At 33.5% G+C, this 16,577-nt stretch overlaps 1 protein-coding gene across 7 annotated transcripts in view; it reads left to right on the top strand.

Moving 5' to 3' along the window:
- LOC131853724 (potassium/sodium hyperpolarization-activated cyclic nucleotide-gated channel 2) overlaps positions 1-16,577 on the top strand; it is a 198,963-nt gene that overhangs the window by 179,462 nt on the left and 2,924 nt on the right. For 4 of the 7 annotated variants that reach the window (XM_059204735.1, XM_059204741.1, XM_059204739.1 and 1 more), the window contains 7 exons: positions 10,522-10,685; positions 10,796-10,938; positions 12,088-12,225; positions 13,496-13,597; positions 14,025-14,174; positions 14,810-15,028; positions 16,065-16,329. In XM_059204735.1, the coding sequence (XP_059060718.1) occupies positions 10,522-10,685; positions 10,796-10,938; positions 12,088-12,225; positions 13,496-13,597; positions 14,025-14,174; positions 14,810-15,028; positions 16,065-16,329 (1,181 nt within the window). The remainder of the gene's footprint in view (positions 1-10,521; positions 10,686-10,795; positions 10,939-12,087; positions 12,226-13,495; positions 13,598-14,024; positions 14,175-14,809; positions 15,029-16,064; positions 16,330-16,577) is intronic. The other 3 variants (XM_059204736.1, XM_059204738.1, XM_059204737.1) reach the window with 3 other exon arrangements.

The raw sequence follows: 16,577 nt of genomic DNA, 5'->3' as shown, positions 1-16,577 counted from the left end.
TAATAAGTATAAGATAACATATACATGCAAGTAACAGCATTGTGAATTTCAACAATAATTTTAATTCAAACTCTGTTCTATTGCTTAGCATACTTTCTTGGTACTCAAGGACGAACTCGGGTTGCAAGTCGCAAATACAGTCTGAATAAAATAGTGGGAGCAGACTAAATTATCTAAAAGGGGACAAGGTCTCCGCAAATTTGTAATTTCGGCGAACACAAGGAAGGTAACATCTGTGTCAGTCGCTCCAAAATAATAATATCTAAGAACCATAAAAAGGGCACGTTGTAACCACTCAATCTGTACGGAAACAGTGTATTTGTTACCCATCTATTTATATATACAGATTTTTTAAGGACGATAATGGAATTGATCAGTCAGATCATATAGCCCACCGTAAAAAAATCGCCAGGAATTTATCACAATGATTTCCACGTGGAAACGTTTGGAGATCAAATAAAAGATATTTACAATCCTACGTCGTCAGTTCAAAGTTACATCGCCCATTCTATCCCGACCTATCCTATGGAAACACAAACTAATGGGCTGTACTGTAACATTTCTGCTCTGAATTGCTAGAGAAATCTTTGGAGCCTGATATGATCCGGAACGGGGAGCATGGCCTTTATCCACAATTCAGAAGTTGCACCTGCAATGCAATGCAAGACGTAATAAATTATTACTATTCGAATAATATAAATTGTCTTTTAAACTTATATTTGCCTAATAATACTAGACCAAAATTTTGGTGGTGGTTAGTGGTATTAGTGGTTATACTAAAACGTAATCTATTAATTATAACACCTAACAGAATATACATAATGCTATGTATATAATAGCCCATAAATTTAAATTTCATACCTGCATACATAAAGTTCGTATGAACTATGCTGTAATATGTTAAGTTAATACTAAACATGGAAACTCTCGAAAGTCGCCGCCGCAGTTACCTAATCCTACTTGACACAAACTTAAACGTAATCCGTTATACAGCAATGACAAAGTTTGCAACTACCTAACAGAAAAGTCAACAATACCTATATTGTAAGTATTATATTTATATTAATGTGAGAAAGTTTCAGTTTGTTTAATTATCTAATTTAATTACTGAAAATAATAAATTATTTTATAAAAGTACTTGAAATTTTGAATGGAATAATATTTTAATTTTAATACCCAATAGATAAGGTAACTAACTATCTTAAAAGTATAGTTTATATGTATAAATCATTGTTTTACGACTGTCTGTTTCTCTGCTTAATTCTTCTAAATCACGCAACTGATTTTAATACGGTTTTCAATATAATTTCGACAATTTATTACGTCCTCGATTTATATGTATTATATATTCATACATACTAGGTGTCCTGGCAAACGTTGCCATATAAATTAATAACGCTATAAAAAATTGGTGATAGAAGGGTGAAAATTTAGGTTTGTATGTATTTTTTAATAAAATATAAATATAAATAAACAAAAATATAAACAAAAAATTTTGCCCAAAATATAAAAAAATACTGTTAGGGGTGGGCAACCCTTATCAGTCAGGGGTATGAAAAATAGATAGTAGCCGATTCTCAGACCTACTGAATATGTACATAAAATTTCATAAATATCGGTCAAGCCGTTTTAGAAGTATGGTAACTAACATTGTGACACGATAATTTTATATACATATATATATAAACAATCTCCGTTACATATCTACAATAAATACCTTTCCGATGTGGTTTGCTATATATATACCTATTATATTTGTAAAGTATGAAGTCGGAACGAACTGCCAGTAAAGTTTAAAACTTATAGCACTGAGGCAACAACACAACACTTTTATAAACAAAAGCAACTTTCACAAAAATCAAATTTAAGGCAAGCACTAACATTTGCAGTAACGTCTTTGTTCAGTGGATACTCTGACGTCATAAGCGGCGCGCAGCCGCCCAGTATTCAATGGAAATTTTAAGTGGGAAAGTGCACTTTATTGTTCGTTATCTCAACAATTTTAAAAAATACAAACTAAGTAAAAGTTGTCCGAGAGACTTCAACACTATCAATGGTTACGTAAATAACTTAACATTTTACTTGCTTGTTTTAAAAAAATAAAAATACGTTAATAAAAAAAGAAATTCACACATAGAATTACTATACAAATACAAAATAAGAATGACGTGATTGTGTGGCAAAAAGCAGTAAGTTAATGAATTGTTTGCTCAAGTAGCAAACCACTAATTTCTATTCTAGACTTGGCAATGGCGTTCATAATAATACTGTAATATTATCGTATCTGTGACAATTTCACAGACAATATTCGTTTTAACATATTTGGTAGATTTATATGAAAGGAATGTAATGAATTAGATATTAAATATCTAATTCATTACATTCCTTTCACCTTATACCTATTTCTACATATATTATGTATGTGCTTTCAAAAAAAGTGTCTAAATGTTTATATTAGTTCTCTAGTACCCATAACAAGATCTGCTTATCTTGAAACTAGATGGCGCTGTTTGTTTCAAATTTTCCAGAGGGATTATTATTATTATTAAGTATGTTTTATTGTCTTTACGTAGTATAATATGAAAGAAAGAATAATATCATAAAATTGTGACGAGGTGAACATAATGAATACCTTTTAGGGTATATCCAAACGTATCAATTTCTTCTTTCAATATTACAAAATAGAACCTTACTGTAATAATTCATATTCTACGTCTCTATTTGGTTCCTTATAATAGACATTTCACTATTTAATTATTATTAATTTATATGTTGTACGTACACGTCTAAAACGCTGAAAAGATCTCTATGCAAGTTTATGTGAAAATAGATTAATTACATCACGAGGACGTAGGGTATCTCTAAAAAGCAGACGAAATCACGAGTAATAATTAGTAAGTAATAACTTCTAAATTAATCATCGATAAATGCACAAGTATTCAAACGAAATAACGTCTAAATTGGGAATCAAACGGCACGGAATGCAGTAACAACAGAGACTGAGCCGAGAGAATAAGCTATCCGATACAAATCCATTCCATATAACAATACATTATGCAAAACGGGAACCCACTGAACTACGTACTATTATTCAAGCCTAACATTACAAATTGAACTGGGATACACTAGATTGATGTTTGATCAATTTGTAATTTCTACGTGACAATGTGTATGTTTGCAGTTCCAATCATATCACAATTTCGACGTTTGACCATATGAATGACTCATTTTTTTTTTATTTTCAAAGCAGAGCTTGTATTATGGGGTACTAGCACGAATAAGATAATATGTGCCAAACATCTGATATAAAAACATAGATACATTTTTTTAAATACATACATAATATACAAAGAACATGTAAACTAAACTATAAAGCCTTCTTTTAATATAAAAGAGGCATATAGCCCACCCAGAGCAACGTGAACGACATAGTTCTCAAACTCTGTTAGCTTACGCACTAGTGGACCGGCAATAGAGGCCATGTACGGGTCAATGGAGTGTCGGGCGATATTAAGAACCTATAACATTAAGAAGATAGTCGACAATAGAGGGATGCGAAAAGAGGAAGATCGCACATGGTGGAAGGCATTAAGGAACGTCTATAACAGTGGATAGACATTGGCTAAATCATCATTAAGATGAGGAAATCCATCCTTGTGTTACATTCTATATTCACGTAAAACAATACGACCAATTTGTTCTGAAAAGATAACAAACAAACAGACATTTTATAATATTAGTATATTTATTTTATTTATAATGCTTTATCTCACTAACGTAGGCACAATGAAAAATAAAGATAACTTAGTAATACTAAAAATGATATAGATATATAAATATGTACACCTACAGTACACTAGTATACAGTTGAAGATTAATGAAATTTTTATCACGTTTATTTTTAGAAAGGAACTTATATTCTAAACATTTGCATATTACGAGGCAATTTCACGGTCGGTCCTTCTAAAGGTCAAAAACATTTCCTTGGCATTCAACGCTTTGAAACGAGCGAAAACACCTATCGGGAATTATATTTTTATGAAGTCGGAGTTGTAAAAAGTTACACATATCGCCCAAATATCACGTTTATCTGTGTACCTTGCATATTATAATACAAAATCTATCATAAACGTTGTGTTTATTAAAACTCGTTCGCAAATTTTCCGTTTATTTCTTTTTAACTCTTTCGGGCTGTAAATATCATGATCATATGGGTGCCAAATGAAGATTACTCTGGGAATATTAGCAGAACTCAAAAATATCAGATTTTTTAAACAATATTTGATCGTAATTTTTGAATTACTCCAAGATTATATTAGGCGTGATATTGTAAATGATAACAAATTGCAACAAAATGTGTTTATATTAAATAATTAAATAGCATTTATGTTCATATTAAATAAATGACAACAATGTAGTTACGTCATAAGTTGAAATATACAATAATAATTTTCATTCACTCTTATCCACTCCTAGGGTCTAATAGACGTTTGGTATATTAGTTCGACAGGTAAATGACATCAACAACAAACCGATTACCAATTCCGCTCTCAAGTGGATTCGATTTCCAGCAAACGATCGAGACTCGATTTGCTCAAGTTCGACCGATAGTATCGTTGACTCAATTTACTTGAATTATACCGACAAATATATCAATCGATGGATATTAAATAACAACAAAATTAATCTCCGGAATGACAACGCCTGAGTGGTATTACTGACCTCACTATAATGTGATGTCCGAACCTATAATCTTATATAAAATGTATACTCTGTAGTTTTAAAGTACTCCTGTACTCTTTAGTAAATAAGTAGTGTAGTGTAGAAGTAAATTAAGGTAACAAACCTGGAATGAAGATTTGATTTGAGATTCAAACAACTATTCTATGTAGGATGAACAAAATACGTTGCAGTAAGCCAATGTAATTTATTGTGCAATAAAATTTAATAGTTCCAAGATAACTCTATTTATAAACATTACCAACGTGATCAAATGTTCTTGTTTCAAAACTCCAAAATATATTTTTGTGTTTAGTTTTCCTCTTATTCAGTCCAGAACTAGCGTCATTTAATATATATATATTGTATACACACTTTAAAATTATTAAACGTCATCATAAGGACAACAACAAAAGATAAGTAGGAACTAACTCCTTATATTTTGACTAAGAGGATTAAAATCTCCTAGAACGCAAGTTTCAGATCTCTATTGTCGACGGATATTCATCTCTCTAGTTTCGCTATATTTACGATTCTTAAAATATATATTGGTAGTTATTTTATACCTACCTCGATTGACGGAAGCTTTAAAAAAAGTAGTGTAAAGATTGTGAAAATAAATGTTATTTCTTAAAAATAATGATATTATTTATGTATCAATTAAATAATTTTTTCTTTGTAATTTAACAAAGAAATACCTTAGGTATTTGAAGTCAATGTACATTTGTTACTAACATTTACACATCAGTCATTAGCACCACACGACTATGAAAACGTTGACTACTCCATATGTGTCACCAAACCGTAACTAAATATAAATAACAACATCTAACTTACGATCAATGTGACCAATGGTAACTTATTAATATTTAGAATGCATGTATAAGAAATTATGTATAATTGAAAACAAAGTGCTAGAGTAAATAAATAAATAAATAATGATAAGAATATCACCGTATGTTACTTAATACTTGTATTCCTATAGTTATATATTATGTTATTATTATATCTTTCAGATTAAAAAGATCGTAATCATCAGGGTTGACTATGTAGCACTACAGATGACATAATGTTATATAGTAGCATTAAACATAGTGGGAAGTACAATTTTCGGTGACAGTGAATGTTATAGCGCATAATTAAAAATTATTGTGGATTGATTATAATATTTATTCCATGACTGTGCTAAATACAAATATCATTCCAATTTTCTTATAATGTTTACATATTTATCTTTATTGACTGTACATAGTTATTTCAGACAAATGGCCCGCCCTAGTATTTATTACCATAATATACATGTAGCTACAAATAGTGACGCAATTTTTAAAACGGTGCAGTGGTTCTAAAGTTTACCTTCCTCATAACAAAGTTCGCTCTATATAATGTAGGTGTAGAAATATGTACAGTACTTTATAAAGTAAGAAAATAAGGTTTTTTACATTTCCCATCATAAAAACGCGATGAACCACAACTCCGTTACTAGACATTTTAATTGTATACTTACTTGCGTCTATATTTTTTCGCGTCAAAATTACAACGATTCAATGTAACTGCCACACGAAATAAGCTATCACGTCTTTGATGTTGTCGTTATGGGATAAGCCATTTCGTTTAACGATCTCATAAATACTCCACAGCCACGGATACCTCTATTAAAATTCCAGTAGACTTATTACTGTAATCAGAGCTAATGCACTGATTATGATTAAGCTAGTGCCATGTGAGCTGGCGTTAATTATACAATGCTCAATGGCCATGGTGGTTATTTGAGAGATTAATGCAATATGTACCTACTTAGTCTTTTATTCGTAGATTTGCATTAGTACTTATTTATAGCATAGTTAAAATAATATTACATAACGTAAGAATATTTCAGTATTATGAAATTAATGTTTCTAAGTAAAAAATAAGCAGCTGAAGAATTTTATTGAACGGGTACTGGTTCAAATTGAAAAATATATTTAGCTTGCTAGCTTTATTGGATAGCTCTTTTTTCGAAAAAGCCTATACGCTACATAACATTACATTAAGACCAGTATGTGAACACAGATTTACTTGCGCAGGTCAAGACACTGTTTAAAAAGTAAATTGTTCATTATTATAATATCTAAGATAATGTAAGCAATAGAATTAATTACCGCTATCAAAATATTAGAGAACAGAATTAAATATATTTATTGTAAAAAAACAATATCATTTTTTTCACAAACGATCAAGTAAATAAAAAAATACTTAACCTAATAATGTTACGTTGCCGGTATATATAATTTTAAAAAGTACCAAAATAATAAAAGTACCTCCCGTGGTAGAAACGTGTGCTAGGACAAGGTAATGGGCCCCACTTGGTTGCTAGTTACTAATAAATACATTTTAATACAAACTCTTGTGTATCTATTACAAATAGATTTATTTGTGGTCAAGCTTAGACATAAATCGAATTAGAAACATTTTCAGTTTCACGTGATTGCGTCGTATGACGACACGATACGAATGACTGCATCAAATTAGGGTTAATTAAGAGAATAAGTATTTACGCTCATACATGCAATCGTTTTGTACACGTAGGAGACATGAACCTTACTGCTGTAGTAATACCTAATATATTTCTGTGACTCCGATGGCTGTGTAGTGCACTCATGTGAGATTCAGCATATTCATGCTATAAATACCAAACTTCCATTTTTAGTCTAAAATCACATTTTGATTTAAACAATATTAGCGACACATTTGAAACCTCTAAATTTATCAGTGTTTCTCTACAATATTATACATGTAATATACAGATAAACCTGCAAACTGTCTTAAATCACTTTATTAAAAACCCGTTGCGTAATTTTAAAGATTTAAGCATACATAGAGACGAATACATAAAGACAGCAACAGCGCATTTGTTTTATACTATGTAGTGGAGTGATGATTACCTCTAACATAAACGAGTACATAGACCAACATATACATAGTGTGTACACCATTCCCAGAAGTATTCACAATTTTAATTTTATTTCATTGTTGTTTACACACTATATCAATATATATATTATGAATGTTTATCTCCAATCGACTCGTAACCAGAATGCTTTTAATAGAACCTATATCGGAAACTCTTAAATAATTTTATCAATTTCCAAAATTCCGATTGTAAATATCTAACTTAACAATTATGATAGAAATGACTACTTGATTTAGTTACAATACTCAATAAATATGTAGCAGAATATTTAAAAAAATGTAATTTCTGATTTTTCAGGGAATAATTTCAATATGGTGTCGGTGTATACCAAAGACAAATCTTCTCATAATATACAACAAATGTACTAACTTAATAATAGAAATAATCGCCTGTGAGTTAAGATATCCTAAAAACCTCTTAATAACCTAACATAACCCACATACATAAACGAAGGTAATCAGTTACTACCTAACTTCTCCATAACTGAATTATCTATAAGACTTCCTCCTAAACACTCATTGCTTATTCTGTCATTCCTTCTCACCATTCCATCTTATTGTAATTAAATATTCCAGAAATAGTATCTTTAAACATAATACAGCAAAGACGTTATTGTGTTCAACAATTCGGCGCCAGAATGTGCCAATTTAAAATGCTATTACGGAATATCACCATCGTATCCTCAATACAGGTACATTGTTGCTTCAAAGAAAGGGCTATCGGCCGGCTATAACTTTGGTCCAATGCTTTATGAGGCCTCACTCTGTCAGCTTCAGTTCCGAGATACTATTTACGTACTCTAGAATGGGATGATGGCATTCCCTCTCGCGCCATATAGCTTGGAGTCATGCAGTAAACTATTTTATTAGTTTAGCCCGCCATTTCCCGTGGATTTGCTCGCATTGTATTTGTGTTCAAATGAGAAAATCTTGTCGTAGTGGGGTTTACAACATAATTATATCAACTAGTAACCAATCTATTTCTATAATTTATTTTTACTATATGTTCAAATCTATTTTTTTTGTATGAACTTTGTTTTTTGTGAGTAATAGACGACGTATTGAACATATATGGATTTATTTATCATTATTATGTTATGATGTTATCGTTGACATTGTCATAACTTAAACTAATTTTAACAACATACAACTTTTAAAATCGTTTTGGCAACAAAAAGGCTCGTTCAAGTTATTTCTTACAACTGTGCAAATGAAAGTCACATTAACTGTGGCAATAAAGTTGCAGATGGAGCACAAAAAGAAAAATATTTGGACGACATGACATCTTACCCAAACCGCGACATTTAGCGGCATTTTGCCGTTTGAAATACGAACATGCCATCTTCAGAGGTATTTTTTCGTAGCGTCATTGTAACTGCAGTTGGCTGTAAGATATTTCTGGGCAGTTAATTAAATTATCAGTAAATGTCTTTTTCTAAACCAAACAAACTCAAAAAATACTTGACCTATTTAAGAAATTCCTTCAATTATAAAAAGTTACATTATCATTGATAATAGTAATATGGCAAACTATGATGTGAACTCTAAATATGAACTTACAATTTAACCTTCCGTGATTATGACCTCATGTAATAGTATCTAATATTGTTTTTTCGTTACAATGTATAACGAATTGAGGTCATAAAATTACTGCAACATCTAAATTAAAGCAATAAAGACTACTATAAAGTGCAAGATACAATTGGTTGTAATACTTAAGCACTTTAGGTATCAACGTAAAGATGGAAACAGTATCAAATTAAAAGAAAAGCTGACATCTAAACCACCGATGAACTGACAAACGAAATTAATGAGGCCACCGAAACATACATTATTTCATGCCTAAAAAGTCTGTAAAAGACGTGAAAAGGTGACAAGAAGATAAACATACTGATACACACATAGTCGCATTAATTAGTATGATAATACCATATGATGTATTAAGATTTAAGTTATTTTATAAGCCTATCAATACCTACCATAGACTACATATGAACATTCATCCACACTTAGCCACAATCTCAGTGTTCGAAAATATTTTATCCAATGGCTTTCCATACACTAAGTAAATATTTATGAACTATTAATTTTAACGCAATAGGGAAGTGAGGGCATTCGGGTTTCGTACTTCCCGACAGGCGGCTTATTGTGGATATTTTTCTGGCTTATTGTGCGAAATTGCTGCCATTTACCTCTTTATTCCTAAAAGAGCTCAGTTAAGTGCGTACTCGAGGAGGCTACGGATTTTGAGTAATAGTCTCATTGAGCTTCCGACCAGAGTACTTGACTTTTATGAAGACTTTCAAACTTTAAAATATAGTAATATAGCTAAGAACAATATATTTTTATATTTTTGTACACAAATGACAACCTATAATTTTCTCACTGCTGAGTGCATTGGTTATTTTTTTTTTATTTACATATATTAAATGCTCCGCAATTTTCCACTTCGAAACTTGAAAGCAAGATAGTATTAAATAATATAAAACTAGGTATAGAATAGGTATATGTAGCACTTAGACTACTTAGGAAATCCGAGCTACCCTTTGATAGTAGACATTTTAAAAGAAAAAACCTTAAATTCTAAAAAGTTTGGATCACCTTTACCTATCTGATCACAAAGTTTTATAAGCTATTAAGAGTTAGATGAAAATCGCAGGTGCGGTAAGATTAAACAACGTAGGTATGAGATCATGTGCAATCGTCTCAATTCTCTCTTCATTGGGTAATTGGACCTACCTATTTACGTGTATCTTACTTTGTCCGTTCACTCCTACGTGTAACTATTCAATGACAATATTTGATTATTCGTGTACTAATGTATTTATGGCAATTTTTCCTTTATTACAGGTTCTATTGGGACCTCTGTATGTTACTACTCCTCGTGGCAAACCTAATCATCCTGCCAGTTGCTATATCATTTTTCAACGATGACCTCAGCACGCATTGGATCGCCTTCAACTGTCTTTCAGACACCATATTTCTTATAGATATCGTTGTTAATTTTAGAACAGGTCAGTATCCAAATTTTATATAAATTGTAATACTTCTGTCATTATCTCAATAATATTATTTAATTTATAATGATTTAATTATTTCATATAGTAATATCTATCTCTTGCAGGAATAATGCAGCAAGATAATGCCGAACAAGTGATATTAGATCCCAAGTTAATAGCGAAACACTATTTGAGGACATGGTTCTTCCTTGACCTCATCTCTAGTATACCACTAGATTATATATTTTTGATCTTCAATCAGGTAAACGTACGTTGCAATTTGGCCGTGTTGTACTTATTACTAGTTTAAAACCTGTCTTTTATGTTATTGATTCTGTTTCAGCTTGGGTGTTCATTTATTTAATAGGCAATTTTTTTGTGATTATTTTCGTATTTTTTGTTTCTCATTGTGAAATCTTGTCCAACTGCCACGAGAACCTACGTCATCGTGTTCGGTTTATGTCTCGTATATTAAGGGTCTAAGAAACATGTAAAGGTTTGATTTAAGCACACTAGTCTCATTCTTCATTGAAATGTCGTTCAATTAATTTATCTAATATATTATTTTAATCACTTTCTGTCCGATTTGCACGTTTAACATCATTAGTAACCCATATGATGCCTCAACATTAACCAAAAGCATAATATATCGTCGAATATTGACTACATGGATGTTTTTCAATCGTATGGGATACTTCCGCTCTTAAAGTTTATATACTTTTATTAAGCACTTTACGACTTTGTGCACTTGAGCTCTTCGATTTTTCCTTCAATTATTGCACTCTTAATATTTAAAACTGCAATTTCTATATCAAATATTCTTCCTGTTTGGCATTATGCACGTTTTTTTATTGACTTCCTTTATATTTTTTTAATTTTCTCCAATATCACAGCATGATTACTAGTTACGCTTTTGTAACGTATTAATTTCATATTGAGATACAATTTTGTTTCAAAATTCAAACTATTCTTATCAATAAAACATTATTTCTTGGGTTTTTATTTAACAACACGACCAAATTGTAATACTTTTTGTTTCTAACCATTCACACTAACAGAACAAGACAAAGAATAGAGATTCAGAAAGCAGGAGCAACGATGCTTGATTTTAGAAGCACGGGCTTATTAAAAAGCCCCGAGATTATACAAGAAGCTTTCACCGATAATGAATGTTTACAATATACCACTGAAAACTTTTAATGTAAATTAACAAAACATAATTATAACATGTTTATTGTTATGCTTCAGCACTTTTCTTTGGCTGAGACTTAAAAATCTTTCAATATCAGCAAGTGTGCATGTCAATCTTACACTTCAACTGTATAAAGAAAATCGGCGTTTTCTCTCGGTGCTCTGAAATCTCTTTAGAGTATCGTCGGGTTTTATATTTCGATTAACTTATTATTTGTATCAACAGGATTTTAGTGACAGCTTTCAAATCCTTCACGCGGGTCGTGCTCTAAGGATACTGCGGTTAGCGAAGTTGCTGTCACTGGTGCGGTTACTACGGCTCTCAAGGCTCGTCAGATATGTTTCACAATGGGAGGAAGTATATGTAAGCCATTATGTCTTCTAACCCACCTTTTTGGGTTACTTAACCAATATACCCACTAACACTGCTCTAACACATTACGCTCACATTTACTAACACGACATGACTAAATATGCTACTAAAATTATATTATGATATTGGATTAAACGTTGTGATAAATAATGTGTAACAATAAAACCAAATGTTAAATAGTAAATACATCGTTAAATTCTAGATTGGTTCAAGAAAAATGAAAATTTAAATATTCAAGAATAAATGATAATATAATGAATACCTAATGTTAAATTGTTCTAGAGAGTAGTGGTCCTAATGACGTACATATATGGAGTTTTGTTGTAATCCTGTATTATACCATTGATCCCGCCCTTCACTGTATGTGAGCCCAACGTCCCGCTCTGCACTTCTCTACTGCTTCTCTGCAAGCTTCTTTCTGCCTAAGCACGCTCTCACTCGTGACGTCTGATTCTGTCTCTTCTTTATGCGCCAGCGTCGCGAACATCGCGTCCGCCGACCCGAACCGTCCCACATTAACCAACATGATATATTATTTGCGAAATTGTTCATATTATTTTGCCGCTTTTACAAAGCCTCTAGAGTTGATGCGCTGACGCCAAATTTAACGCTAAAATCCTTTTAAAATTGAATATCTAAACGCGACAAAATAAACCCATAAATCAAAACTTACCGTGAAAATCAATTTAATCATTCCCGTGATTTATGACCACTAAACGCAAATAATAATAATAAATAAAATATATACTCGGAAAAAGACTAGAAATCAAATCAATATCTATGCGAAAATTGCTACTGTACGTAGTATTGAACGAATAACTCGAATTTGCAAAATGGAGAGTAGCATATACTTAATAAGTATACCTGAGAAACATTAACGGAGCGGAGAGTCAGTGAGAAGTGGAGTACGGGGAGGGTGATGGTGGCGACATCGCAGTGACGGTGTTGTGTGCAGATGAGCCCCGCTCCGCAGCCGCGCGACGAGCCGAGCGAAGCGGACAGCGGAAGCTCGCGCGACCTCGCCTCGCAGGTGCTGCTCTGCCGCATGACCGTCCGTGTCCACCAGTGCTTAGTGTAGGGGCTTAGCCCGCGCCTAGTCCCGCTCGTCTCGGTGTTAGTGCATCCTGTGTGTGCCCGCACGCGCCCTAAATCCGCTCCGCGCCCCGCACACCCGCGAAGACCTTCGCCCGCCGATCCCGTCCGCGCTCCGGGCGCGCCTGGCTCTCTTCCTACTATCTCGTGTTTCTCGCTTGTTTTCTAGATCTTGCAGAATCTTCAAAAAAAGCGCACGGAACGAAGGGGACGTCTCAGCTCCGACGTTGCCAAAAAGAAGGGTGACACCAAAAGCAATCTGATTTTTAAGGTAATCAGGGTCGGCACGAGCCGGCGCGCATGTGCTCGTTCGCCCGCTTAGCATGTCGCCGGCGCCGCCCGGCATTCTTAGATCGCAACGTTCGCTTCGCTTCCTCTCTTTCTTTGACATTTCTGTTTCCGTCCCTCGTCCCGCCGGCGGCCGCGCGGGCGGAGGCGCGCGAGGCGGCAGGGTCGCGCGACCGCGCGGCGGCCGCGGCCGCGCGACCTCTCGCCGCGCCACCCACCACGCATGCTCGCTCGATGACTCGTCTCACGCGTTCATATTTTATTTCTCACTACTTTACGAATCCATCGGTAGAAAATCATCGCGATGCTTGACCTCGAGCGTCCTTGTCGCGCGCAGTCCGCACGGCTTCCTTTAGAGACAACAACTACGCCTCTAGCCGATATTGATCATTATCATTGTCTGTCCACAGTTCCTCAACATGGCATCAGTGTTTATGCGGATATTCAACTTGATCTGCATGATGTTATTAATCGGCCATTGGTCTGGCTGTCTTCAGTTCCTCGTTCCTATGCTACAAGGATTTCCATCAAATTCTTGGGTCGCAATAAATGAGCTAGAGGTTGGTATCGATCCTTACTAATATAATATACCGGTCGTATCAAATATAAGCTAAATACCCACCCTTTGTATTTGGCTTGCATTTGTATTTACCGGGAATTATATTGAAAAGAAAAACGTATGATTAATATACCGACACCTAACAGAAGAGGGAGAAGAACAGGAACATTATGATATGTCACTTTCCGATTAATATACTAAAAGCAAACACACTGGAGACAAATCTAATGTTAAGTAAGTATATGGCAATTGTCGCCTACTCGTATATAGGCGACAATGCACGAGTAACTATATATGAACAGCAGAATTGCACCACGGAAATCACAACATGGGTAGTGATCAGGTGCAAAAATGGCTAGTATTAAAATCAATAAATTTGTTAAATGTAATCATATGCCATCCCCTAGTTGTAAAACATGAATTACTTTAATCTAAAGCTTATGGTAGCTGACTACTGTCAAAATGTATTGTTTTGTTAGTGTAAGAGTATACAGCTATTTAAATTATGGTAAGTGGTTTAGATGGTATAACGGACAGATGGCAGTCATATATGCCGGTTAAAATCATATCCCTCCTTGTCTCACCATAAAAACATAATTAAACAATTTAAACCATAGATACTTATGAACTTTTCAGGAGGCATCCTGGCTGGAGCAGTATTCGTGGGCATTGTTCAAAGCGATGTCCCATATGTTGTGCATCGGTTATGGCCGGTTCCCGCCACAGTCCCTCACCGACATGTGGCTCACTATGCTCTCCATGATCTCAGGGGCAACGTGTTACGCGCTCTTCCTTGGTCACGCCACCAATCTCATCCAGAGTCTTGATTCCTCGCGCAGACAATATCGAGAAAAGGTATTTATCATTATAATTGTCTGCTCACAACATTAAAAACTGTATTTTTTTTTTAAATATATATATACTGTTACTACTATTTTAGTAAAATAATATTTCAGTAACTTAAAAATGTTTTGAAATGAGTAAACCGTTATGAACACCACAAGGCAATTCTTTAAAATTAATTCGATAAACATGCGTAATACTCGGTGTATTACGCATATTCTGATATTAATTTAAGTGGTAATCTCCTTCTATATAAGATTTAGATAATCAATGTTAACTTCCCACACGCATGTTTCTCCGACTCCATACCATTGTAGTTCATGTAATGATCGAACACTAAAATCTTCATTGCCTGTTTCAGAGATTAGACGTGAGTATAGAACGAATGTGTGTCCGAGTGTTGTACTATTGTACATGATCAAATCATTATCATCCGCACCAAACTTCATTTGTTTACTTCACTTAGTTTAACAGGTGTTCATAACAGTTTCCTACTCATAAAAGGCACTAACAAATACATTGTGTGTTTTGGATTTAGGAATTCATTAAATTGATGTACAATGTAGACGGGATCATATTATATTGATAGATTTTTTTATCCTTTTTTCTAACATAAATTGCATGAAGAGATTTGCAGTGTTTTGGATTTTTACATAGCCTATGGGTAAATTAATGCAGTTTCAATGTTATTATTTTGTTCAAACCACTAATACTTGCTTTTATGGCATCGCGAAAAATACGGATTGCTTCTATATTCCTGATACATAACCTATATACTATATTGTGTTTTTTACAAACACCTTTAAAACAATTTTATTGTTAACTGTCTAAAAAGTATCACAAATAAAAAACAAATCAAGTCGATCTATTATTGAAAATCATAAAATTCAAGTCCTTCTAATTTATAGTGACTACTAGTTGAAGATAAAAAAATTTATCGCATTGTACTATGAAGTTTTTAATATGCGACCACCCAATCAATATCATGTATCTATATTAAGATTAGTATTTCAACAAAACTATTTTAAGAAAAATTATGAATTTCTAGGTGAAACAAGTGGAGGAGTACATGGCATATCGTAAATTGCCTCGCGAAATGCGACAACGCATCACTGAATACTTCGAGCACCGGTACCAGGGCAAGTTCTTCGATGAAGAGCTAATTCTGGGTGAACTGAGCGAGAAACTTAGAGAGGACGTTATTAACTACAACTGCCGCTCGCTCGTGGCTTCAGTGCCGTTCTTTGCAAACGCAGACTCTAACTTCGTGTCTGACGTTGTCACTAAACTACGTTACGAAGTCTTCCAGCCAGGTACTTGATACAATTACAGTTTCTAAAAAGGTAAATTTATTGTGAAGTACAATTAGTAAGTCAGTGTGTTGTTTTGTTTACTGAAATTATTAAAAGATGGTGAATAAAAATCATCCCTTAATCCATCCCTCAGGGGCTGAGGGATGGATTAAGGGATGATTTTGTTATTGTCCTTAACAAGAATGATTGCTAAAGAATCCTAAAACTCTTTGATACCATTTTAGAACCGTGATTTAATGAAATCTAAT

This window comes from Achroia grisella, unplaced genomic scaffold (assembly GCF_030625045.1).
Source record: "Achroia grisella isolate CSIRO2021 unplaced genomic scaffold, CSIRO_AGI_Agris_v1 utg906, whole genome shotgun sequence".
Taxonomy (NCBI): domain Eukaryota; kingdom Metazoa; phylum Arthropoda; class Insecta; order Lepidoptera; family Pyralidae; genus Achroia; species Achroia grisella.
The sequence above is the reverse complement of the archived record's forward strand: the minus strand, read 5'-3'. Positions and strand labels throughout refer to the sequence as shown.